This window comes from Sceloporus occidentalis, unplaced genomic scaffold (genome assembly GCF_023333645.1).
Source record: "Sceloporus occidentalis isolate IW3139 unplaced genomic scaffold, rSceOcc1.0.p SCAF_74, whole genome shotgun sequence".
Lineage (NCBI taxonomy): Eukaryota > Metazoa > Chordata > Lepidosauria > Squamata > Phrynosomatidae > Sceloporus > Sceloporus occidentalis.
Window position 1 is genome coordinate 2,242,471 of NW_028317054.1, and position 23,859 is coordinate 2,266,329.

Below are 23,859 nucleotides of genomic sequence, written 5' to 3' on the forward strand. Positions count from 1 at the left end.
TGTAACGTTAAAAAGATGAGCCTGGTGCGTTCAACGGACCCCTTTTTAAAAAAATTAAGATCTTGTAGGAAGATGCACCCCATCACAGTTTAAATCATTAACTACATGGCCTCCATGCACATATTAACATCACGGATCTCAGCTGCTGGATAATTTAGTTTTCAGTTATAATAAAAATGAATGCATTAATAAAAAAGTTTGCACAATCTAGCGGCAGATATTATTATTATAATACATTGTTTTGTGAGTAATAAAATCAAACAAAAGGACGTGATCCCCATCTGCAGATGTAAATTTCTATGTACTATGAAGACATTTAACTTTTTGAGAGGGTTGTAGATGTGTGGATCAACCTCCCAGCAGGACAACAGGTGTTAATACAGTGAGATAATTAAAACTCGGGACCACTAGAAACAGGAAAATTTATTTATTTAATTGGAAACGCTATAATAGAGTTGAAATATTTAGTGTCTTAAAACAATGGGCCTCAGTCCATGGGTGTGGCCTTTTAAGACCCTCTCTGTTATGTCATAAAGCAACCCTGCCTGGTCACATTTGTGGTACATCAGCAGCTGAATTGTGATGTCATAAAGAGCAGATGAGATGACTACAGGGTGAATTTCATAAACAAGTCATTGCTCACAGAGCAGGCGACGACGTGCAAAGCACAAAGCGATACTGGTGTCTTTTTGTGTACATTGGTGTTTTTTAACACTGGTTATTGAAATCAGTCAGTGAAGAAGACTTTGCGAAAGAACATCAGCAATGCGTCTTTACTGGAGACTAGCATTATTGCTATCTTTCCTATTTTACGCTTCATGCGAAGACACAGCGGCAGAGGATATAGGGCCTCACATGATCATGCGCATCTCCCAACTCCTTACACCACGTCAATGTCAAGATTTTTACCAACGAATCAAGAGACCTGAGGCAGATCTTAACAAACTTATCAATTCCCTGTCTGAACCAGAGAAGGGACTCAGGCGCAGGCGCAGGGAGATTGTGACTACAGAACAGTGCAAGGAGGCATTAAAGCAATGGATTGAGACCCAAGGAGAGACTGCTTACTGGGATCACATCTCAACTGCTTTGACTATGGTGGGACGCTCAGATATGGCCAGAGAACTGGAGAGGAACATGAATGAGGACAAGCTTCTGGAGCTCAGGAAGTACGTGGAAAGTTATCACGAATCTGCGAAAAACTTAAAGTCACCACTTATACTTCATGAGAACGACATAGAAGGACTGTCACGCATAGAGAAAGACTTGACTGGCTTCGATGAAGAAGACTGGGAACTAATTGTCGAAAGAGAGCAGCTTCCTCCCTATACTCGAAGCCCAACAGCTTGGGTCTTGCCTCTGGTCAATGGTATCCTCATCGGGTTCATTGGAGGAGGCGTCCTGGCTGGACTGATGCTTCTGATGGCTTATTGGTTTACAAGGATGGATAATTCCCACACAACTTTCGACTACACTCTCTATGATAAGCTGTACCCCTCTGATTAAGACACAGATGAGGACAAGAACGATGGTTCACAAAGTTACTTAACTTTCCTCCTGTAGAGAACTGAAGGGGAAATGTTTGTGATGTAGCTTTTAGAACAACCGGCTTTGGCAATTGAGCTCCAATTAAAATGTCCAGCTATTAAAAACGAATATGGGCTGCGCGATTTAATTGAAAATGGGGAGTGATGCCGCCTGCACCCCCTCCCTGGTGCTCCTGCTTCCACTTGGGAGATGGGCCGGCTGCCACATCTCCCCAGTCATCTGTCAGCCGCTGGCGATACCCTCAGCTCCCTCAATTGGGATCTGCCGCTGAGGAGATGCCGTTGCAGAAGCCCTGGTGGCAGGTCTGGGGGGCGGGTTGACAAATAAAATGTAATTAAAACAAGAAATGAATTTTTCTCACAGTTTTTTTATTAAATATAAATAAATAGTTTGCATGTGAATTAATATTTACTAGTAAATGTTTCTTCCTATAGGGTAGTCTTATATTCCGCAGAGCGTTTGGATATTTGAAAAATTGGTAGTTTAGTAACCAGTATAACGGAACAGGCTTAATTTAAACAGGTTTAATTTATTATTACACTCCAACTCCCAGTCAACATCTATTTACATAGGACCGGCAAATTTACCCACACGGATGAGGTTGTACTGTAAAGGCTTAAAGTCCAGCTATACACATTCATAACAGCGCATCTCACCATAAAGCGGCACCTCCTACAGCGCATGCTCGGTGCCACGCCGCGGTGCATGCCGGGGAAGGGGCGGGTTATAGGTGTCGCTGCCTTTAAATCAAGCCGTCACCCTAAGTACCGTGGTCTGAATCCGGCTGTTTGAGTTGGCGATACACCGCGTGGGACTTGTTTAGGTGAGCGGGGGACCCACCTGAGGCCTTCTAGTCTTTGCCCGCTGAGTTTGCTCATGCCGGCCAGCTCCGTGTAGGCCCGGGGTGCAGTGTTAGAGTGTACCGCGTGGGCACACGTCCGGCAGGCCCGGCACATGTGTCCCTAGTCGCAAGGCGTTAATAGCTGCGTGTCCGGCCAGTAAAGGGTTAATGATCTTGTAGGGGATCCTGTGATCTGATTGGAGGGTATTAATATCTTGCTGGTTTATTTGCACACTTTGGCAGTAGTGGTTGGCGCTTACCGGGTCCGCCGCTCGTGGGCTGCAGCTACGTTGGAGATCTTCTCTTACAAGTTCTCGGAGTCCCGGCTTCTCTTTGTAGTATCTGCGCCCGATCAGAGCTCCGTCTTCGCACCGTGCATCATGACTCCCCTGCTTTACAATAGGTTGTCTCGTGGGCTGTCTGATCGCACATCATGCATGTAGTGCACTCGCTGTATTTACTTTGAATAGACCGGGTTGTGTGTGAGGAGCCGCAGCCACCTGGTCTATTCAAACCGACATAAACCCCTTTTATTTGCCCTCACTCCTTTCCTTCCTGCGGGTTGGACCCTGGCGGGACTCTCAGGGTAGGAGGCTGTATGGGGCATAACTCGATGGCTCTGAAGACTTGGAGAAGCATGAATGCTTTAACTATACATTATACAGGGCTGGCACATAAATATATGGACAGGTCAACAAGCTGCAACTCAACTCTACCTTTAGAAATAACCTGAAGCTTTAGGATGTAAGATATTGTTTGTTGGGTAGCCTCGTGGTAGAAGCTGCATGACCAAGTAGCGTTATAACGCTATTAATTAACCACCTAATAAAAACCAAGCCACGGCGTAAACTAATTCATCGGGTGATCACCTGTAACAAATCCTCCCAGACGCATCAACGAATAGATGCTAATGTGTGTGAGAACATGCTGCGTATTCAAATACAGAGTGCCTGGTTTGTGTCTCTGGACTTTTTCCCCGCAAACATTGCGATTGGTACTCGAGCCAATGGCCCCTGGAACGATACCACGAAAGCGGGTCGGTGCGGTCAACCGGCATGTTCATCGCTTCAAATGGGGCACATCTTTTATTTGTGGACCCAGGCAGTGTAATATGATCCCTTGCATATGTATATATAATTGGCTGACTTCTGGATTGAACACCGGTGACTTGCCATTAACATCCTGACTGGATAGAGTCGGATTGTTATGCCCTGTAACCAGCACTTCTGCCCCGTTGAGTTGATTGTGTATTACTGAGACTGGATCCCTGCTGGCGTTGTTTCCTGCGGGATGTTGGACCTTTTATTGCTGCGGAGATGGAGAATCGCACCGGGGTGGAAATATCCGTCTTTAATGAATTGACGCGATGCTCTGCCCTGCTACCTGACTGCATTTTAACACCATTATATTTTTTGAATTGTAGAAATGGCCGAAAATGGAGAAAAAGAACAAATGTCTGTGCTGGAAACAAAAATCTGCCAACAAATCGAGGTATGTCTCTGTTTATCCGGAGTCCGTGTTACTGACAACGGCCACCTAGTTGTTGGCTCTAGTCTTGGATCCAAAAGGCTTGCTTACGAGGGTCCAACATGCTGGCCGCAAGCGGTCATCACGTAAAGCGGCCGATTGTTGACCCTCTGTGTCTGATGGAGGTGGGTGATTCTATATTCTAGCGCAGCTAACCCTCCAAGGATTAAATCTCCAAACCGATAACGATAAACGGCGTTTATCAGCAGCGCTCATTAAATAACCAAGTGGAGACCCCCCCAGGGCTGGGTAACTGCCGGTACTAGCGCTATGCTCATTAATTGTATAACGCTCTATATCTTCTTTCAGTTCTATTTTGGGGACCACAATCTTCCACGGGACAAATTTTTAAAAGACCAAATAGCTTTGGATGATGGCTGGGTGCCGCTTAAGACTATGATAACGTTTAACAGGCAAGTATCCGCTGTGTAGCGCCCGCCGCCCTGACTTTGCCCATGCGCTTAGTACCTGACTGTTTATTCATTGCTGCAGGTTAAGCAAATTGACGACCGATTTCAGCACTATTTTTGGAGCGCTTAAGAAATCCAAGACCGGCCTGCTAGAACTTGACGAGGATAACTGTAAGATTCGGAGGTCACCAGACAACCCCATCCCCGAAGCCACCGAAGAATACAAAAACCTGATTAAAAAAAGAACCGTTTATATTGTAAGTTTCTCGGTTCCTGGAGCACGCTTTGGTGTTCTGCTATAGCCCCTCATACATTTACATTTTAGGTGGGTTTTTCTGTTTACGGTCTTGCCAGAGGTATTTTCATTCACTTTCATGGCCTCCGATAACAGACTAGAAACGGAGAATCTCCTCTGTACAGAAAGTAGGGACCTTAGAGCACACGCTTGGTGGAACCAAAGACTAGTCGATTGGAATGTCAGGAGCCGATCACGCGTGTGCAAGATTTTTACTGATTATTTCTATCATGATGGCCAGAGAAGAACAAAGCCTAAGCAACGATACTGTAAATGCATTGGAGTCCATGCATTATAACTTGTCCTTTGAGCACGAGCTTATTGTCTTACTAAAACACGTGTAAATATTGTGACGTGGGTCAATCAAGTTCAGCTTTGCTGTTGATCGAGAACATGTGAACAAGGTGCTCGTCTACCTCAATATATTCTTAAATAAAATGTGTCAAGTGACGTTTTGGTTTGGTCTTCTATTGAACAGAAAGGATTTCCTGTAGACACAACGCTAGATGATATAAAGGAATGGCTCGAAAGCAACAGTTCAATTGAATCCATTCAGATGAGGAGAACACTGGAAAGAGCCTTTAAGGTGCGTTAAAAATGAACACGGAATATACCTGCCAATCTTTCTCTGCATACAGTTTGCTTAGGAATAGGACGACCCTGAAAAGTTCACTTTTTAATACATTTTTTTTTTTCTTTCAGGGCTCAATCTTTATAGTGTTTGACTCTGAAGAATCGGCTAAGAAGTTCCTGGAAAATAGAGACTTAAAATATAAGGACGCTGATATGATCATATTGTCAAAGTAAGCGCTTCAGTTCATATGTGGTTAACGCTTAATGCCGTCTTGCATTAAATGCAACTTTTCTGGTTACTGAAAGAAATTGAGGTTGCGAGGGGTTACATCGTCTTAATTGGATTCAGTAGACACCTGGACTACGATGGGCCGCTCACCTTCAATGGTGCACTGGCTGAGTGATTTCTTCTTTTCTTAAAGGGATGAGTACTATATGAAGAAGAGTGATGAGCGGAAGCAAAATAAATCTGATGCAAAGGCAAAGCAGTAAGTGTATTTTGTCAGACATCAAATGTTCTGTAAGATAACTTAACTTTTCGATGCTCATCTCTGAGGTTGCTGTCAACCGTAGGGTAGGATTAACATAATGGGGATTTTCTTTATCTTAAAATGCATGTATCTCAAATGCCAGCCAGTACTAAAAGGTTTTTCTTTTTTTTTTTTTTTTTTCCTTCTAGAGAGCAAGAGGAAGCCGAAAGGGTATGATAAAAAAAAAAAAAAAATAGAAAAGTGCTTCGTTGGATGCTTGATAGTATGTGCAGCCGGCAATAAGTCACTAAACCGAAATTAAGTGTTCTGTACAATTACATGGCGAAAGAATATTACATGTGTGTGTGTAGGACGTGACCAACCCCAAGAATATAATGTATAAAAAAAAAACTTGCTAAATAGAGGGTTACTGCTTCATACTGTATTGCATCAATCTTAAGTGAATCATTAATAGCTGTTACATTGGAGACACAACTGTATATCCTCCTTGGCCTAAAGTGACCTATGTGCATCTGTACGTATAGAACGATAATTTGATGCAGCCTCCCAAAAGCATTAATCCCTCAGAATCTAAGTATGGGTTCTAGAATAGCTAGCAACATGTCAAAATATGTATATTTGGCCAAAAATATGTATTTTGTATGTTACTTGTGTTCACTCTTCTTTCCCTTCTAGAACTCTGGATGTTTACTGAAATTCTCTGGTGATCTTGACAACATGACTTCTAGAGAAGATCTCACTGCCTTGTTTCAAAACCATGGAGAAATTAAATGGATAGACTTCAGCAGGGGTGCAAACGAGGTATTCTCAAATTATACATTTTGAGCCGTTAAGCCCTTAGCTTGTCCCTTTGTTCCTGCATTATACTTTGCCTGTCCTACAAATAGGACTGGCTTTCATTCACCCGCACCTGTATGCAAGTGGCTTGATACCACTTTAAAGAATGTTTGCTGTAAGCATTGTTTTCCTTTTTACAGGGAATTATATTATTTAAAGAAAAAGCAAAAGAAGCACTAGAAAAGGCCAAAGCAGCCAATAATGACAGCTTGAAATTAAAGGACAAGGATGTAAAATGGGAACTTCTTGAGGGGGAGGTGGAACAAAAAGCATTGAAGAAACTTATAGAAGACCAACAAGAGTGTTACAACAAAAAGAAAGGCAAAGGTAACTGTCTTGATCACATAAGAACTGATGGTAGGGCAAAATGTTGCCGTGTGGCTCTGTTGCCGTGTGGCTCTGTTGCCGTGTGGCTCTGTTGCCGTGTGGCTCTGTTGCCGTGTGGCTCTGTTGCCGTGTGGCTCTGTTGCCGTGTGGCTCTGTTGCCGTGTGGCTCCAGTTTTTATAAATATATATATTTTGTTTATTAGGTGGTAGAAAATTCAAAGGGAAAGGAAGGGGTGGCCGTGGAAATGACAATTCGCCTAAAAAGAAAATACAGTTCCAAGGCCAAAAGAAGAAATTTGACAGCAGTGATGAAGGTGATATGGAAGGTACGTGGTGTTTCTCTTGGCACAGGCAAGTCCACCATTCCAACTGCAGATCAAAGATCGGAAATCCAAATGGCTGAAGCAGATCCTAGGTTTTTTTATTTTTTATTTTAAGCACAAGTCTGCCCCTTCTCTCAAATCCTAAACTTTACAATCTAAAAACCCTTTATACAATGAGTTAAACCTATAGCTTTCAAAAACACTTTAAACAGCCTACATGATTGTACTCTGGACAGAAAAACATACTAATATTGATTATATACATGACATATTTTAATTTCCAACATTAGATACAGACTCTCACCGAAAAGGAACTGACCAGACAGATGTTACAGAGCAAAAGAATGGCTCTCAGGCTGCAGGAAGTCCAAAGAAGAGAGCATTAGAAGACAATGTGTCAGAGGAGCCATTGCCAAAGCAAGCAAAAACTGAAGAATCTGGGGACCACTAATCACTTAAGGCAATGTTTTATTTGCTGCTTTTATAGAAAAAATAGCAAAAACTTAAATAAAAAAAAAAATAAAATCATGTTTTAAAGTCTTCAGGTACAGAATGTCAGTTAAGTGAGAATCTGATGAAGTCCACTTCAATATCGACCTGCAACGAAATGTTGAATATTTTTTTTAACTGTCTTTCTTGAATGCATGACTATGCTAATCTGCCAACTTGGACTTTTATATTTATGGTTTAGTTATTGCTGACCACAGAACGTTACCAGGCTGAGTAGCAAGAATATTCATGTTATGTAAATGTTGAATAAAAAAAATTCCTTCTGAGGTACTGACTTTTTGTGGTGTATGTGTGGGGTAAGACACTTCTGATAACTATATACTTACAGATTTCTTTTTATGGAATTTGTATGATGCCGGTAGATCATATCTGAGCTCTGTGGGGAAAAAGGGGGGTGGGGGGTAAAACATAATGAGGACCTTGTAGTTAAGGACACGTAGGGAGGTGATTAAGACACTCTGTACACTTGCCTGCTAGTACATCTATCTTCACCTTCCAGTCAGCTGCTTTTTTCATAATGTGCTGTAAAACAGTGATGATGAAGCAAAGCCATTGATCGTTAAACTGCCTACTATAAATGTTCAAGTTGAGCTATGGAAGCGCTTATCAATATGTTTAATAGCAAGGTTGTTAAAGGCCTACTGAAATCATTTGGAGTATGTCCCTTAACCAACTGACTGCTTGAGCTGTTGGTGACAAAGTGCTCCCTTTCAAAGCAATAAGACTTAGAACATGTAAACACGCAATGTTCTGCAAAGCCATGACCTGTGAGGAGTGCATCATGTGCAGTGATGTGCCTTTAACTGAAAGATTCTCATTTGAAAAATGGATCACGTGAAAATTTAAAGGGACTATACGTCATCCTATTAGAGCATATAATGGCTGGAGTGCCCCTTAACCCAGATAAATGCAGACTTACTTCCCTTGTGGATGTCTTATGCAGTGAATATACTGATGTTCTTGCCATCTGCAGTGCAGTCCTTAGAAATACCATATCCATACCTAATCAAAAAAATGGGGAGGGATAAAAATAAGCAAATTCTGTGATGTCAGCTACAGGAAATTGCAGCTCTACACACGCTAGTATTACCTTTATTGTGCTTCGTGCCAAAGGGAGGATTCATTATCACGGTGTCAACTGATTTTACCAAACTGTCTGATGGAAGTGAGCAGATATCACACTGAATCATGTCAATATTTGTCAGCTCAAACTCTTCAGCATTTGTCCTAAATATTTCCAAAGCATCCGGGTCAACATCAAATCCTAAACACAACCTATAGGAAAATGAAAATGTCAAGCAACAAACCCCCTGGAAACTTCTAATATTTTGTAGCTGAGTATATGCATTGCTTGTAATATACCAACCACTTTACACAAGATTGAACATGCAAAGCGTTTACAAGAAAAAGTGAATCCAGTACTTTTTCCTATACACTAACCTAAAATGTATGTACGGTATATACATGGATTTTTGTTTTTGGATACGGTACAATTTTTATCTTTATATCCATATCACTGACTCTTTCCTCGCTTTTGGACACACAAGTACAATATAACGTGTTGCAGTTGGCTGCCGACTCAGTCTACTACTTGCCATATGATTAGATAAGAGGCATTTGTAACAACTAGTACAACATTTTTGTTCCCGCTGTAGAACCTCAAGCCTTGGTTATTACATACATACATACATACATACCAGATAACCTCTCAAACATAGCACGTTATGAAAACACTAGGAGAGGCAATTTGTTAAATAGGGCAATATAAATCTTAATATACTCTTAAGGCACGCACTCCTTCCTTACCCAGCACCCAACATCGCTGCTCCAATGCTCAGAACTCCACAACCACAGCCAAGATCTGCAACCACTTTATCTTCAATATCGCCAAATGTGTTGTGAATGGTATAGAGCATACATGCTGGAGTGACACAAAGGAAAACAATATTGTGACAGATCATATAACTTGGCAGCACATGACACAAATGTCACGGTTGAGTATGATGTATATTTTTTTGTTTAAATCTTTTAACTGAACATTGGAATTTCTATGGTAAATAGAACATTTATAGTTATCTGATTCCCTACATTTTAGAATAAAGAATACGCTGTCAATTTCTTGGAACAGTTGCAAATCAGGGAAGCTCCATTGTCAACGGATGTGACTGAAGCTACGTAGGTTGCCTAACATGGGTTGTGAGGTCATCAACACTTTGAGCATGCTGTTACACCGTAAAGCTCTATGTAAATCTATCAGCTCTTAATAAAATGACATTATACATACATTAGGGTGTAAACACAAATTAAAAATTAAGTTTTTGTGTAACCTCATCCTGAGAAGAGGTAACAAGTTACTTTAATATTGTAAATAGTAAATAGACACAAACGAGCGCAATTAAAAAAAAAAAAGATACCTGCTATATGTGGCCTTGTAGGGTATTGTTCTAACAGTAACTTCGGATTTTCAAATGAGTCAACTTGCTGTAAACAACCTTCCAGCTCTTTCAACTTCATATTTTAGCGAAAGCTAGACATACGAGAGACAATATATTAATTATAATTTCCTACATTCGAGTGTACAATATATATATATATATATATATATATATATATATATACAGAAAGCGTTCAACATTTCCATAGCAGCAATGCTAAGGCAGATATGGTAGTAAAGTAAATGAAGATAATATATAAAATAGTAATAAAATAATAAAAAGGACAGTGCAGAGAATGTAAACATTAATACACACAAGCTCACTCACCTGTAAACACAGTTTACCTAAGCATGTGAGCTATAATCCAAACAGGAAGTAGATCCGTCAGTCCATAGCGTCCCCCCCGCATGAGTTCGCGAGACACGAGTTCCGGATAAAAAGTAAAATCCATCACCAACAATCGCTCAGTGGCATTTTACTTTGGTGCCATCTAGCGTTCGGAAACCGCACTGCACGTATCCGGCAGATGTTTGGGAGCATCCCTGAGCCGCTGGTCTGGACGGGAGGCGCAGGTGTCTGATGAAGTCGGGAGCGCTGCGCGTCTAACCGAACCTCGACTACAACATTCAGCACCATCCTGTGATCAGCTCGAAGCTGGCCGCTATGAAGGCGCCCTGACTGCAATACACGGAACAGCAGAGATCCCGGCTGCGGGGGGCAACTCCCATGACACTCAGTCAACAGCCTTTCTACCACAGAATACGGGCGACCCGCTTCTAAATCCCTGCGGTCCTCAGACAACACATAGCTGCGCATGCTGAGGATGATGGGGGTGTATGTTATCCTTAGCTGGATAGATCCCTACTGCTTGGCTTTGTTGATGACATACTAAGTGCTCCGCATCCCATACATAACACTTTTTCCACATGTGACAACACTGCCAGAACGTCATGGGAGTCTTCATTCTACTACAGTAGGATGGCCAGATGCTGTCTATCTCAGCCAATAGCAGCTGTGACAGCCGGGCGGGAGGAGCAGGCGATCTCGCGAGAGGATGTGAAGCCCGTGTATGGAAGACAACAAAAAAAAAAAGTAAATCTGACTGAAAGCTTCCCAAGGAGTCATGATGGCGGCCGAGCCGCCCGTCAGCCCGGACAAGCGAGCCACGGCAGCCCTGCTGAAGAGCGAGCTGAGCCGGCCAGATAAGAGCGCCGGGATGGAGCGGCTGAACGAGCTGCTGGACGGGGTGCTCGGTGCGGACGGACCGGCCGGGGAAGCCCTGGACTGGTGCAAGTGCCTGCTGGCCGGAGGTGACAACTTCGAGGACTTCTGTCAGGCGGTGCGCTCCTATGATAACGCCACCCTGTGCGGCCTGGTGTGGACGGCCAACTTCGTGGCCTACCGGTGCCGGACGTGCGGTATCTCCCCGTGCATGTCCCTGTGCGCCGAGTGCTTCAACCAGGGCGAGCACGCAGGGCACGACTTCAACATGTTCCGCAGCCAGGCTGGGGGGGCCTGCGACTGCGGCGACAGCAATGTCATGAAGGAGACCGGGTGAGTGCACATTACCGGCGTGACCACAGGTGTACGGGCAGAATGACTTCGCTATACATTATGAAGAGTCAACCCCCGAGAGCTTCCGCAGCACGAAGAGCTTGGCCGGCCCTGTATAATGCATGGTTAAATCGGTAACATTTCTTAAGTTTCCTCACTCATTAAATTATGCATGATTCAGGGCCAGCCTAGCCATGCTTATTGGGCAAACCTGCTAGTGTTGTCGCAACTAGTAAAGGACGTTAATAATAATAATATTAATATTTACGATCTCCCTTAAGTGAATAGACCCTGGGAGGTCTGACAGCCGAGTCCTCGGACAGTTGGGGGTGCAGTTAGGTGAGTGCGCTCTGGTAGACAGGCTGAGTGTGAGTGCGCTCCTACAAGGTATAGAGGAGAACCGGGCAGACACGGTTTTCTTGTGGCCCATGGAAGGCTGCGGATGCTAACGGGTTAACGGGTGCAGGATGGAGCTGTCTTTAACCCCCTGTGACTCTTCGCCCTCGCTGACACTTTTTGTAAGAATATACGTTTGTAGACGTGACGGATCTGTGTGTTTTTGTTATCGGAATGTTGTTCTTGTTAGGTAAGCCATGTTTCAGGGCAGAGAAGACCAATGGATCCTAAAACATGCAGCTGTACCTGTGTTCCCAATGCCAGTGTCCTGGAATAACCTCTCGTATCGAACGATCACCCTTCTCACCACGTCCTAATGGGATATTGGCTCAAAAGTGAAAAAACACTGTATTATTATTATCTTTTATTTATATAGCGCCAACAATTTACGCAGCGCGTAATGCAATCCATATATTCAAGGGGTCTGACAAGACAAGAGTTATTCACTAAGTGCTCTGATCCGCACCTCTGCACTGCCCAGGGGGCGGAAAAAATACAGAAAAAAACACAGATACAACTTTTGTTAATGCCGTCGGTGATTTGTTTAAACAATCAGCGGATTTGGATTTTCCTGAAACGGAGAACATTCGCTAGCGTGTTTAAAATGCTTTTCAGTTTCCATAGCAAACAATTAAGCACCTCCTGAAAAAAGTTTAAAAACAAAATATATATATATATATATATATATATATATATATATATATATATATATATATATATATATATATAGCAGGTGGAACTGCACCTTTAATCCTCATTATAGACGCCTCGTCTGGTACTTTATATGCGTTCTATATGTTCCTGTGTGTTGGCACGTATAGATGGTGTTTTCAAGTCTTCGTTGTTTGCGTCTGAGGGCGTTTATCGTGTTCATGAATATTATAATTCACTCTCTTGCCTAGAAAACATTTTCTGTTTGGGTGCTTTGTGATATCCCTTGCTCAATTGAGTCTGGTTGTGTAATAACAGTTGGTCTAAGGAGATTTGTAAGCGGAATAAGTGTACCACGTCACTGCCGCTGCAGGGTGCTCTTGGTCTGCATGCAGTCAGGTATATTTCTGTTCTTCTAGTCAAGTGTACAACATTAGAACTTGGCTATCCCCTAAAATGACGCAGCAGGGAGGATTGTGGGTATTAATAGCTCAGACCTACAGTCAACAGAGATCCTTTATGGTGATCTGCCGCCCGCCGGATCCGGGGCTGTCGGTGACGGTTGTCGGGTGACGCAGTCGTTGGTGTTGTGCAGAGTCATTGAAGACTAGTTTAAAAGTCATACACCTTGTGATAATGTGATCTCCGGGTATCTGCTTCTCACACGTTGGCGTCATTTGTGTTATCATTCCCCCATTTGCTGTCAAATCCTTTCCCGGCTGATGTGATTCGTATTCAGAACCCTTCTTAGCTTTAAAAATAATTAAATCTAAATATTCCAACCCGCGTGAACCTCGTAACGGAACAGAACGTCGGATCAATTGTCTCCGTTTTGTCACGGACCTTCTAATAATCAACGTCTTTGAGGAGGTCGCTCTGAATGAATTTAACACATGATATCCCTGCAAACCAGAATTTTAGAAGCAAAAATAAAGGATTTTTTTTTTTCCCCCAATGGCTGTATATTTTCATTACAGCATATAATGCCTTTTGTATGTATGGAGGAAATATACTTATTATTAAACGCTGTTTGCGTGTTTCACTTTCTCCGACCTGTAGATCTCTGTAGATATCTATTGTGTTTCTACGGGATCGGCTGCATTTGTATATGACACACGGCAGCTATTGTTATGTGGGGTAGAAGCCGTGACCGCAAGTTCCTGACTAACAATCTGGGCGAAGCAGTCACTTGATATGCATCTGTGTTTAAAGTAACTATACACAGATATAAACTAAACTTAATACTACGCCTGACGACCTTGTGCCTTTCTTATAATGTGCTAGGAGGCCATATTTATTATCCAGTGGATCCCGTGTACATCATTACAATATCTACTTCAACAGTATTAATAACAACAATGGCTATATTCTTTTTATAATGGTCTATTTTGGTCATAGGCCGAGGCTGCCTCTATATCTTGTAGCTATCATTTGAGGTATATTAATCTATATTACTGTAATAGTGTAACTTTTATACAGATCCTTTCCATCGTGCTGCTTGGTATTTGCGCTCGCACTCTGATGTTTTCTTTGGTCAGAGCTGTTGTTTAGTAAAATACATTCAGACATCCGTGTGGTTGTGTATGTTTTTTAATACATATGTTATGGCGGGTTTAAATTTAAAATTAAGGGGGTAGTAGAAGTATTATTAAACACTCATCTACAGACACCAGACAGGCCAGAAGGCTTGTTTTTTCCCTCAGAAATCTCATGGTGTTGCCACAACCACAGGGGATTCTGAGTAGGCGCAGGGCCGGCCCGACAATGGAGCCAAGTGGGGCAACCGCTCCAGGCGGCACTTTTGAAGGGGCGGCACTTTGCCGCCCCAAGCCCCTTTTTTTTTTTTTTTTTTTTTTTTTTTAAAAGCGAAAGAGAGAAAGGGGCGCCGAGTGGTTTTCGCTTACCAAGCTGTCAGTACCCGCTTGGCGCCCCTCTCTCTCTCCTCTGCGGCGAGTCTCCCTGTTCGGTCTCGGTGCCGGAAGATTTCCGGCGCTCAGCATTACAAGCCGGCACCGAGACCGAACAGGGAGACTCGCCGCAGGACTGCTGAAAGGTAAGCACAAGGGGGGGGGGACAGAGGGAGAGGAAGGGTAGATAATGGGGGGGGGGCGGCAGGGACGGAGGGAGAGGAAGGGTAGATAGGGGGCGGCATTTTGCCTTGGGCCGGCCCTGAGTAGGCGCATGCAGAGAAGGTGAACAATTATCACCTTTTGCCTTACTGCACCTCTTACCCGAGTTTTGTCTAAAGGCTGTCCTGTACAGCGGGCAATCACTTCCAAGGGATCCGTGTATAAAGTGGATATTGAGGCAAAAGGTGATCATTGTTGACCTTATTTGCATGCGCCTACCCAGAATCCCTTGTGGTTGTGGCAGCACCATGAGATTTCTGAGGGAAAAACAAGCCCCCTTACGTTTTTTTTTTTTAAAGTTAAAGCGCCTGCAGTGTTTTAGGTTGAGTCTTGCTTTAAATAATGAGCCTCAGAGGAGTGTTCTCTGTACCTGTGTATTTATCCTTTTTTTTCAGTGCCTGTAAATGAATGTCATTTGCATGTAAATCCGTTGTTTGACGTCACGGTATATTAAGTCATTTCTTTTTTTTGCAGGTTTTGTAAGAGGCACAGAGTAAAGTCGCAGTCCTGTGCACCATCCATCCCCCACGACTTGTTGGTGATGTCAGAGCTGGTTATCCCTCGCTTCGTCTTCTATCTCATGCAGTCCTTAAGGGATGGGTATAGCGAGCCAGGTAGGTGTAAGCTCTGTATGTATCTGGAACAAGCGCTTTATTCAGCGTGTGGTGCTACACGCCAACAATAATTCACTTTTAATATGAGAACAGAGAAGGCGTCATAGACCAGGAACGGTCCAGTGTAAGAGTTACAAACAGGGACACGTTAATCCCAATTTACCGCGTCCCAGCAATAACCTGAAATTAGGCCATATGTAACAAGGAAGAACAGTTTGCTAGCGCACATGCAAGCAAACATATATGTTAAGTAAACATGCATTACCAAGCTGTAGTGTTTGTGTTGTGGCACACCCTACAAGAGCTCAGGAAAAAGGGTAAAACCGAAGGACTTCCGGGCCAAGCGAAAATATGTGGTTAAAAAAGCGGAATTGGCCGTGTTTTCACATTACAGATAAAGTGCTGCCTTACTGTCTGATATAAAACCTGTAAATGTAAAGTCATGTGACCCCCCCAACACCCCCCACACCACCTCCTTACCGTGCATAGAGACTGCCATCAGTGCAGCTTGTGTATGGAGCGAGCTGCCACGCTACTGCCGCGGGGTCCTCATGTCGTTGAATTGGATCTCAGGCCTCCCCTGTTTGGAGAAGTAGAACTTGGGGTGGAGGGACAATTGCCTTCAGTGTCATCCAAACCCTCGGAAGCTTTTTATTCTAGTCAACAATACGTGAAAATTATGTGTGTCTGGGAAGACATGATCTATGTGCTTACCTCACTAACTGTTTCAAGGGAATTCAAGCCAAAAAAGGAAGGGAAATGTCCTTTTACATGTACATGATGTTGTGTGAGAGAGAGAGTTACCAAATAAAATCTGATCAGTAATGCTTACTTTTTTTGACATTTCAGTGCATAATATGGGTGATGGGGGTTGTTCAGCAGCCCTTTTTGACAGCCTTATGTGGCCTTCTGTCACGCATCCTGCTAACATGTTGCGTGTGGGAGGACGGCTGGCTCAGAAATTTTGGGCACTAGCTGGGGTTAGGAGTTGGCATCGATGGATCTGAGCTCCTGTTCATCCAAATGCGTTAAATTGCCAACAGGCTGTAAATATGCTTTTATATTTTATATGCATTTTTGTTTCATTCACCTTCATATTTAATGGATATATTGATTATTGAATATGGGAGCGCACATTAAATAATACGCAGGAACAGGTAGCATGCATGCGATTGGCGGCTGCTGGCTCTGCTTTCGTTTTTGTGAGCGCGGGTGCTGCGGCGCAAGACGCATCTCCATTAGAAGCAGGCGGGGAATGAGGCAGAAATCTAGCTTCCAACGTCAGTAGAATGCATGCAGTAAAATGCGTTGGCGTTCATAAGTATTTCATTTAAAAGTATGGGTGGAGTATTCTTTTAAGGAAGGGACGTGGTTCGTGATTAGTGACTGTACTTCTGGCTTTGATGCCGGATTTTCTGCTTGAATGTCTGTTGCTAGGTTACGCAGCATTGTATATCGTAACGAGAGGCAAATACACAAATCGTGAGAGTGATCATTAAAATATCTGCTGCGATGAAGTATGTGAAATAAACATTTATATTAAAACTTCAAATGTTTAAACGCCAAAACAATCAGTCGTATTCAACCTCTAACTGGTGCCTTTGTCCTACACTTCTCTCTACGAGGCATAACTCGCAGCATCGTTACTCAACGCTGTGACACAGAATAGTAATTTACATTTAAGAAGTAGGCGGATATGGCGTTGGCAACGCATCAGCGACACGTATCTGGAGCAAGGCAGATAGCAGAGACATGCTGGTGAAAGGTTAGGGCAGTGAAATAGACCACATCCCTATACCTGTCACTATATAAAATGTCTCTTCTAACGTTCTTTGTTTTCGTGAAATGTCTCTAATGTTGCAAAAATGAAACATTCGTGTGTTTGTTTTATTGTAAAAAAAAATGTAATGTTCCATATTACAAAACGTTATGGCCTGCGTATTAAAACCGAGCATTTGTATCAGCAACAGATGTAACGTCCGAGAGAGATCTTCAGAAAATCTTACAAGTGTTGGATCCACAGATCTCCTTCCTTGAAGATTTAACAAAAATGGGTGCAGCGATGAGGTCGGTCCTCACCCAGGTCCTAACCAACCAGCAACATTATAAAGACCTGTGCTGTGGTAAGCTTTCATTAAATATAACATAGTTATTGGTATCGTCTGATATCCTCAGCAGGCAGAAGATTTTTAACAAACTATTCCTTTAGCTTAGTTTTAATATTAATTTCCAAAGCCTTTGTGACATGAGACTGCTAGTCGGTACATGTATTCATAATGTAAGAAGTTAGGTGGCTCATCCACGGTGGGTTGACGGCTCATAGATATGAGTTCTCTGCCTCTGATTTCACATTTGGCTTCAATAGGTAGAAGGTTTTTAGATCAACTCTGAAGAGCCTCACCCTGCCTTAGAATAGAAAATCCGTTCCAGATTCAGCAGAACTCGGCAGTTCTCAGCAGATTTAGCATGGGACTCGATCGGGTCCAAACGGCTGGATTTGGGCCAGGTTCAATTTCAGTTGAACTTGGGGTCTTTAACACAACGAGGACAACCGTGAATAGATATGCACATTATCTGTAATCTGGAATGTTTATGAAAAATGTATGATGAAGCAGCTGCATCCGTTTCTTGATGCTAGTTAATAAACAAAGTAACCAATTTATTACAAGTAAAAAAAAAACATGGTTATGACCCCCCATTTAACTAGTCTGTGTGGGTTCAGTTGTAGGTAATGAGTATATTGAAGACGGCCGTCTATTTATGATGACAAGGTGTGAGTAATGCTGCCTTCTATAAATAAACCGTACCGAAGGCAGGCCCTGTAATGGTGCTATTCCTGTGGGTGTCTGGATAACAACTGTATCGTGTTTAGCCGACAGTTTTATTCCTAAAAGGTTGCAAAGCACGGAGGTTAACCGCTTCCCTGACAGGCAATATCAGCGTAGGGGCTGAGGAAACTTAATCTGGGAAATATCTGACGGCTGCAGAATTACTTTTTCAGCGTTCAAACAAGGTCTAGACATGCAAGCTCCGTAGTTAAATCTTGGTTTTTCTTTTTTTCTTCTTCTTGAGAGGCTTCATCAGAACCTGGTTTGTTTTGCCCCGGAGTAGAGCCGTCATCTGCTTCTATGTGCAGTTTTAGAACTGTCACACATTTAAACTCATGTGAACAGAGATATTTACCAATTGTGTAAAGATTTGATATCTTGGTAAAATAAATACTACCAGCTGGCTAATGTAGGAAGACTGGCCATCTGAAACACTGGACACTTGCCTGGTTGGCCGCTTACTAAAAGTGCCCTACACAGCTGGATATGCCCAGCCGCACACGTGAGCATAAACACGTAACATGCAGCCGCTGGCATTAAAGTGCCATGGCCACCTTGCCATCCTCAGCTTGGCACTGTTCGAGGCCTAGGATGAGTGGATGGTATAGACCTATTTTACATTTCTTTCATTACCCAGTATTGTCTTTTTTTCAGAATATTTCTCTGATTCTTCACATCAGCTGCTACTTTTACGGTCTAATTATATGCTACATTTTGTGCTTTAGGTCCTGGAGAAAATGCATGTGCCAAGAGTCATGAAAAGTATCTAATCGCTCTTAAGGGTTCTGGTTTGGCAATTCCAGAGGAGAAAATCTCCAGTGGGGTACAAGAGTCATCACCCGGAAACAGCGCTCTAACAGTTCAAGGTTAATTTATCACAACATTTCTTTCCTTTTATCATTAAATGTTTATTGGATTTTTACATGCCAAATAAATCCCACGGGCCCCCTTAAGACAGGGCTCGACAAACCCCGGGCACCAGGTCACCTTGGCAACTAGAAACTTCCTGGCGCCCCGGGTTTTGCGGGGGGCTGCCATCATGAATCCTTTGCTGGGTGCCTCACGTTGTTGGCTTCAACACGCACCCAAAGAAAAGCATAGTGTGCGGGATTCACGCTGGCAAAAGATAGGCAGCGACATGAGAGGGGGGAGTAGTGTGTGTGTGTGTGTACGTGTACTGTAGTGTCTGTCAGCCCGTTTTGTGTGTGTAGTGTAGTGTCAGTGTGTGTGTGTACACGTGTACTGTAGTGTCTGTCAGTCCGTTTTGTGTGTGTAGTATAGTGTCGGTGTGTGTGTATAGTGCTTGAGTCAGGCTGTGAGTGTGTGTATACTGTAGTGTCTGTCAGGAAGTCTTATAAAAAAAAAAAAAAAAAAAAAAAAAAGCCAAAATAACCGCGGCCCCATCATTTCCAGAGAGTAGATGTGCCTCACAATGTGCTTTTATGGCTCTGTGTCTGCATCTGCATTAAGGAGACTCTTCATTCTTTGTAGATGTCGCCAGTGGCAAAGGGACACCAGATCCATCGGATTCCTCAGATGAGGTCAGTGTTGCTTTTGCATCTGAGCTTCTTGTTCCGTTTAAGTTTCCTTGAAGGGCACACAGTCTAAGTGTTTTCACTGATTAATTTAACTTTATGACTTTACTTTGCTGTATTTGATTAATAACTTGTTTATTGTGCCTGTAAATCATATCACAGGAAGAACAGGATGGCAGACAGTGTGTTGGCAAAAGAAAGCGAGTGAAACTAAGCAGTAGCACCAAAGGTAAGCAAGCGTCATGTGACCCTTTTCACCCATTCACAGTGACACTTGAGAAGGCAAATATGCCAAATGTCACGTTTCTTGTGTTTCATATCTTGGGAACACAGAAGACACCTGTGATACCTTAACCTCCGAGTTGCTGGCCATTTATAAGATACACTCACACAGTCACCCTTACTCATGTCCTTTTTTAATTATTTATTTAAAAAAAATACTTGTTGGACACCCTTTTATCTAGAAGTCACGCCGAGCTAGATTCCTTGTTTGTTTGTTTATTTTTATCTGTGGCTACCCTCTCATGTCGCATACAGATTTTCAGGTTGAGTCTGGTGATCAGGAAGTAAATGGAGAACACAGGTGAAATGTGGCGCGAGTGTTTCCTTTTACTGTCCTCGACCAGGCTGACTATGTCCCTTTATTTATATAGATCAGTCTATTATGGACGTTCTAAAGCATAAAAGTTTTCTAGAAGAATTACTATTCTGGACTATCAAGTATGAATTTCCACAGAAAATGGTCACATTCTTACTCAACATGCTACCAGACCAGGATTATAAGGTAATGTTTGCTCATTTTCCTTTGCCAGGCTTTGGAGACTTTTAGTGCCTCGCCACTGGCACCAGCTAAACAATGGTTCCTAGGGGGTTCAAACAAGACACCCGCTTTAATTTCAGAGGGAGTGCTTTCCTGCTGCCCATTGGTGGTTCTAGTTATTTTTTATTTTTAACTTTTTTTTTTTTTTTTGAAGAATGCATATTAAAGTACTTAAATGTACATGCTTTGTTGTGAGGCCGACTGTGATTGGAATGTCATTTTTATTGAACTGGAGCGATTGCAACACATAGTAAACTTAATTCACAAAAGTAACTTCATCATGTTGGTAAATTTAACTCCATTAGCAATTCAAAAATGCGTGTACTGCATATTCCCGTGAAAAGAGGACCGAAATTAAGATGGGAACGAAATGAATAAACCATGGCACGGTGTAATATGTCGCGTGTTAATCTGAGGTTATAGTTATAGACCTGCTAAGTTATGCCCTGACATGTAAAACCACAGAATTCAAAGAGGGTTTACTTTCTTTCCACACAACTGTATTCCACAAAGATGATTTTTTAGGTCTATTTAATTCGTCTTAAAGCTTGATGTTGATGCGAAATGTCTTAAAAACATTTTATGCACCCATATTTCTAATTTCAGATAGCTTTTACAAAAACATTTGTCCAGCACTATGCTTTCATCATGAAAACATTAAAGAAAAGCCACGAGTCGGACACGATGTCTAATCGCATTGTACACATTAGTGTCCAGCTCTTCAGCAACGAGGAACTGGCACGCCAAGTGACCGAAGAGTGTCAGCTCCTGGATGTAATGGTCACTGTCCTCCTCTACATGATGGAAAGCTGCCTTATTAAAAGTGAATTACAAGGTGTGTTCGAATTTCTGTGCCAATAACACAAGCATGCTAAATGTTGCCGTGAGATGAATGGCTGTTCAGGTACTCGAGGTTCTGATCTCGTAAAGCACAGAGGTTTATAAAAACCAATACGTTTGGTCATTTTGTTGGGTGAAAAATGAAATTTCCGCGCTCCTACTGTAGTAAATAGAGCACATGGAAACCTTTTCACAAGATGTTATGTTCCCACTTCTGTTGGCATCAACTTTACAGCCTTCTTATTTGTTAACATGAGACTACAAAATTGTAGAATGTAACAACTGATCAAATGTTCAGGAGAGGAGCACTATCTTCATTGTTAATATAGCAAATGTCTTTCGAGATATTGGACTTAAGAAATCACTGAGTGACAGGTCATGAGTGTTAGCGGCAAATTCATATAGTCTTAGCTGGTGGTGAGCATTATGTTGCCACCTGGCCCTCCCGACGCATCCTCTCTTTAAAGGTAAGAATTGTATTGCTTTATTGTCTTGAATGCGAGAAGAGTGAATGTTGCAGTAGGGGCTATGACTGACTTGTAAATGGAAACCATAATTGGTTTTCTTGGATAATCGTCTTACATCAGGCCCTTAAATCCATTCTTCTTCTTAAATTCCCCTGTGATGGTCACTATGCAACTGCTACAAATAATTATTATTGTTTATATCCATTCAGATGAAGAAAACAGCTTGCATGTTGTTGTAAACTGCGGAGAAGCTTTACTGAAGAACAACACCTACTGGCCCCTCGTTAGTGATTTTATCAATATACTTTCCCACCAAAGTGTAGCCAAAAAATTTCTGGAGGATCATGGATTATTGGTTACATGGATGAATTTTGTGTCTTTCTTTCAAGGTGAGTGCTGCTAAAATGCTCTGCTCCGTCTCGCAGATCATTTTCTGTGATCATCTGCCTCTTGTGTGTCTGAATGAAGAAGCTGCTAGTAAGATGTTACTTTTCATAAGCTATGTTTTAAGGCAAAACATTTTTTTTCTGTTCTTTTTATTTAGTATAAAATGATTCAGCTTTTATCAAGAGGCATGAGTAATTTTGAACAAATATATATTTGAATTCCAGCCCAAGGAAACGACGTAATTTTTTTTGCATGTTTGCTATTTTTTAGATCATGTCTGCATGACTGGGATATTATATATCCCAGTGTTATAGATCTCACCCCTGCTTTAATTGCCTCCTTACAGGTATGAATTTAAATAAACGGGAGCTCAGTGAACACGTGGAATTTGAGTCCCAGACCTACTATGCTGCATTCGCTGCAGAACTAGAAGCCTGTGCCCAACCAATGTGGGGACTCCTTTCACATTGTAAAGTTAGGGTAAGGACACAATTAGGAGATCGGCAATGTGATAAATATATTATAACGGAATGATGTGAAATGTAAGTAATTGAACATCAAGCTGGGCTTGCAGCGAGGATGCCAGAGCTGTATTATAGTCATATGGAAAGATTGATTACAATTAGATTAAGAACATTGCATTGTTCTACTGTATGACTAAGAGACAGAAGTAAAAATGTGATAAGTTGACCACTGGCACATCGTGAAACAATTGTGGTTTCCAGTTCTGGGCCAAGGCAGGAATGTTTAAGTACATAAGAAAAATATAATAAAAATTAGATCTGAATCTAGACTGGAAAACAAGTTAACGTTATTAGCTCACAAAATGTTTTGAATCCAAGTATGAATAACTTTTCTACTAGTCTGTGGGTTTTTTGGACAGTCACTGGCTACTGAGTTAGTGTAAACATCTTGAATATGCTAAAAGAACAAGCTGCCAATTGCGTAACATCTATTAAGCTTTACCTTTCTCTTGGGTCCAATCACTAAAGTTAGCATTTCCTTGTAGAGTTTCATATGACTCCATAATATCACTCATGGTGCATTATAAATGGCCAACCCGACTGAGATTCCCTAAACAAGGGCCGATGATGGCCCTGTATAATGCATAGTTGATGCATCAAGAGTTCTTGGGACTTCTCACTGCCTTATTTATGAATCGTGCAGAGCCAGCACACCTATTCATCGGTATTGTGCAAGCATGTGGTAAGGGACATATTTATGGGAAGTGTAATACCTTAGGGCTCTAAATAACTTGTTACACATTTTTCTATAGGAGACACAAGAATACACAAGGAATGTTGTTAGATATTGCCTTGAAGCACTTCAAGATTGGTTTGATGCCATCAACTTTGTAGATGAGGTAAGGTCAAAGTTGCCTACTTGTGCCAGTTGCATGATACACTTTTACAGATTTTTATATATATATAGATTGACAAGTGTACAAGTAAGATGTGTCCACCCGTTATGAAGTCAATCGTTGTCTTCCTACCAGAAAGATGGAAGGGCAGGAGGTGCTTC

The 23,859-nt window shown here is 42.2% G+C and overlaps 4 protein-coding genes across 4 annotated transcripts in view; 3 read left to right on the plus strand and 1 right to left on the minus strand.

Moving 5' to 3' along the window:
- Positions 1-765: 765 nt before the first annotated feature.
- LOC149285941 (transmembrane and death domain protein 1-like) lies at positions 766-1,506 on the plus strand. The gene has a single exon (XM_089494663.1). The coding sequence runs from the start codon at positions 766-768 to the stop codon at positions 1,504-1,506; it is 741 nt and encodes a 246-aa protein (XP_089350789.1).
- A 2,308-nt stretch (positions 1,507-3,814) lies between these two features.
- Positions 3,815-7,623, plus strand: LOC149285942 (lupus La protein homolog A-like). The gene is made up of 11 exons (XM_089494664.1): positions 3,815-3,880; positions 4,226-4,329; positions 4,409-4,583; positions 5,100-5,207; positions 5,324-5,424; positions 5,617-5,682; positions 5,874-5,895; positions 6,361-6,486; positions 6,663-6,849; positions 7,053-7,175; positions 7,463-7,623. Exons 1-11 carry the CDS (start codon positions 3,815-3,817, stop codon positions 7,621-7,623), a joined length of 1,239 nt encoding a protein of 412 aa, XP_089350790.1.
- A 104-nt stretch (positions 7,624-7,727) lies between these two features.
- Positions 7,728-10,196, minus strand: LOC149285943 (rRNA N(6)-adenosine-methyltransferase METTL5-like). The gene is made up of 7 exons (XM_089494739.1): positions 10,097-10,196; positions 9,489-9,603; positions 8,773-8,957; positions 8,602-8,684; positions 8,153-8,204; positions 8,009-8,058; positions 7,728-7,769 (listed from the first exon to the last, which is right to left on the minus strand). The coding sequence occupies exons 1-7, from the start codon at positions 10,194-10,196 to the stop codon at positions 7,728-7,730; spliced, it is 627 nt and encodes a 208-aa protein (XP_089350865.1).
- A 1,047-nt stretch (positions 10,197-11,243) lies between these two features.
- LOC149285944 (E3 ubiquitin-protein ligase UBR3-like) overlaps positions 11,244-23,859 on the plus strand; it is a 59,792-nt gene continuing 47,176 nt past the window's right edge. The window contains exons 1-11 of the mRNA XM_089494665.1: positions 11,244-11,671; positions 15,322-15,461; positions 17,426-17,584; positions 19,015-19,155; positions 19,760-19,830; positions 19,987-20,053; positions 20,478-20,608; positions 21,251-21,479; positions 22,161-22,340; positions 22,685-22,818; positions 23,615-23,701. Of these exons, the coding sequence (XP_089350791.1) occupies positions 11,244-11,671; positions 15,322-15,461; positions 17,426-17,584; positions 19,015-19,155; positions 19,760-19,830; positions 19,987-20,053; positions 20,478-20,608; positions 21,251-21,479; positions 22,161-22,340; positions 22,685-22,818; positions 23,615-23,701 (1,767 nt within the window). The remainder of the gene's footprint in view (positions 11,672-15,321; positions 15,462-17,425; positions 17,585-19,014; positions 19,156-19,759; positions 19,831-19,986; positions 20,054-20,477; positions 20,609-21,250; positions 21,480-22,160; positions 22,341-22,684; positions 22,819-23,614; positions 23,702-23,859) is intronic.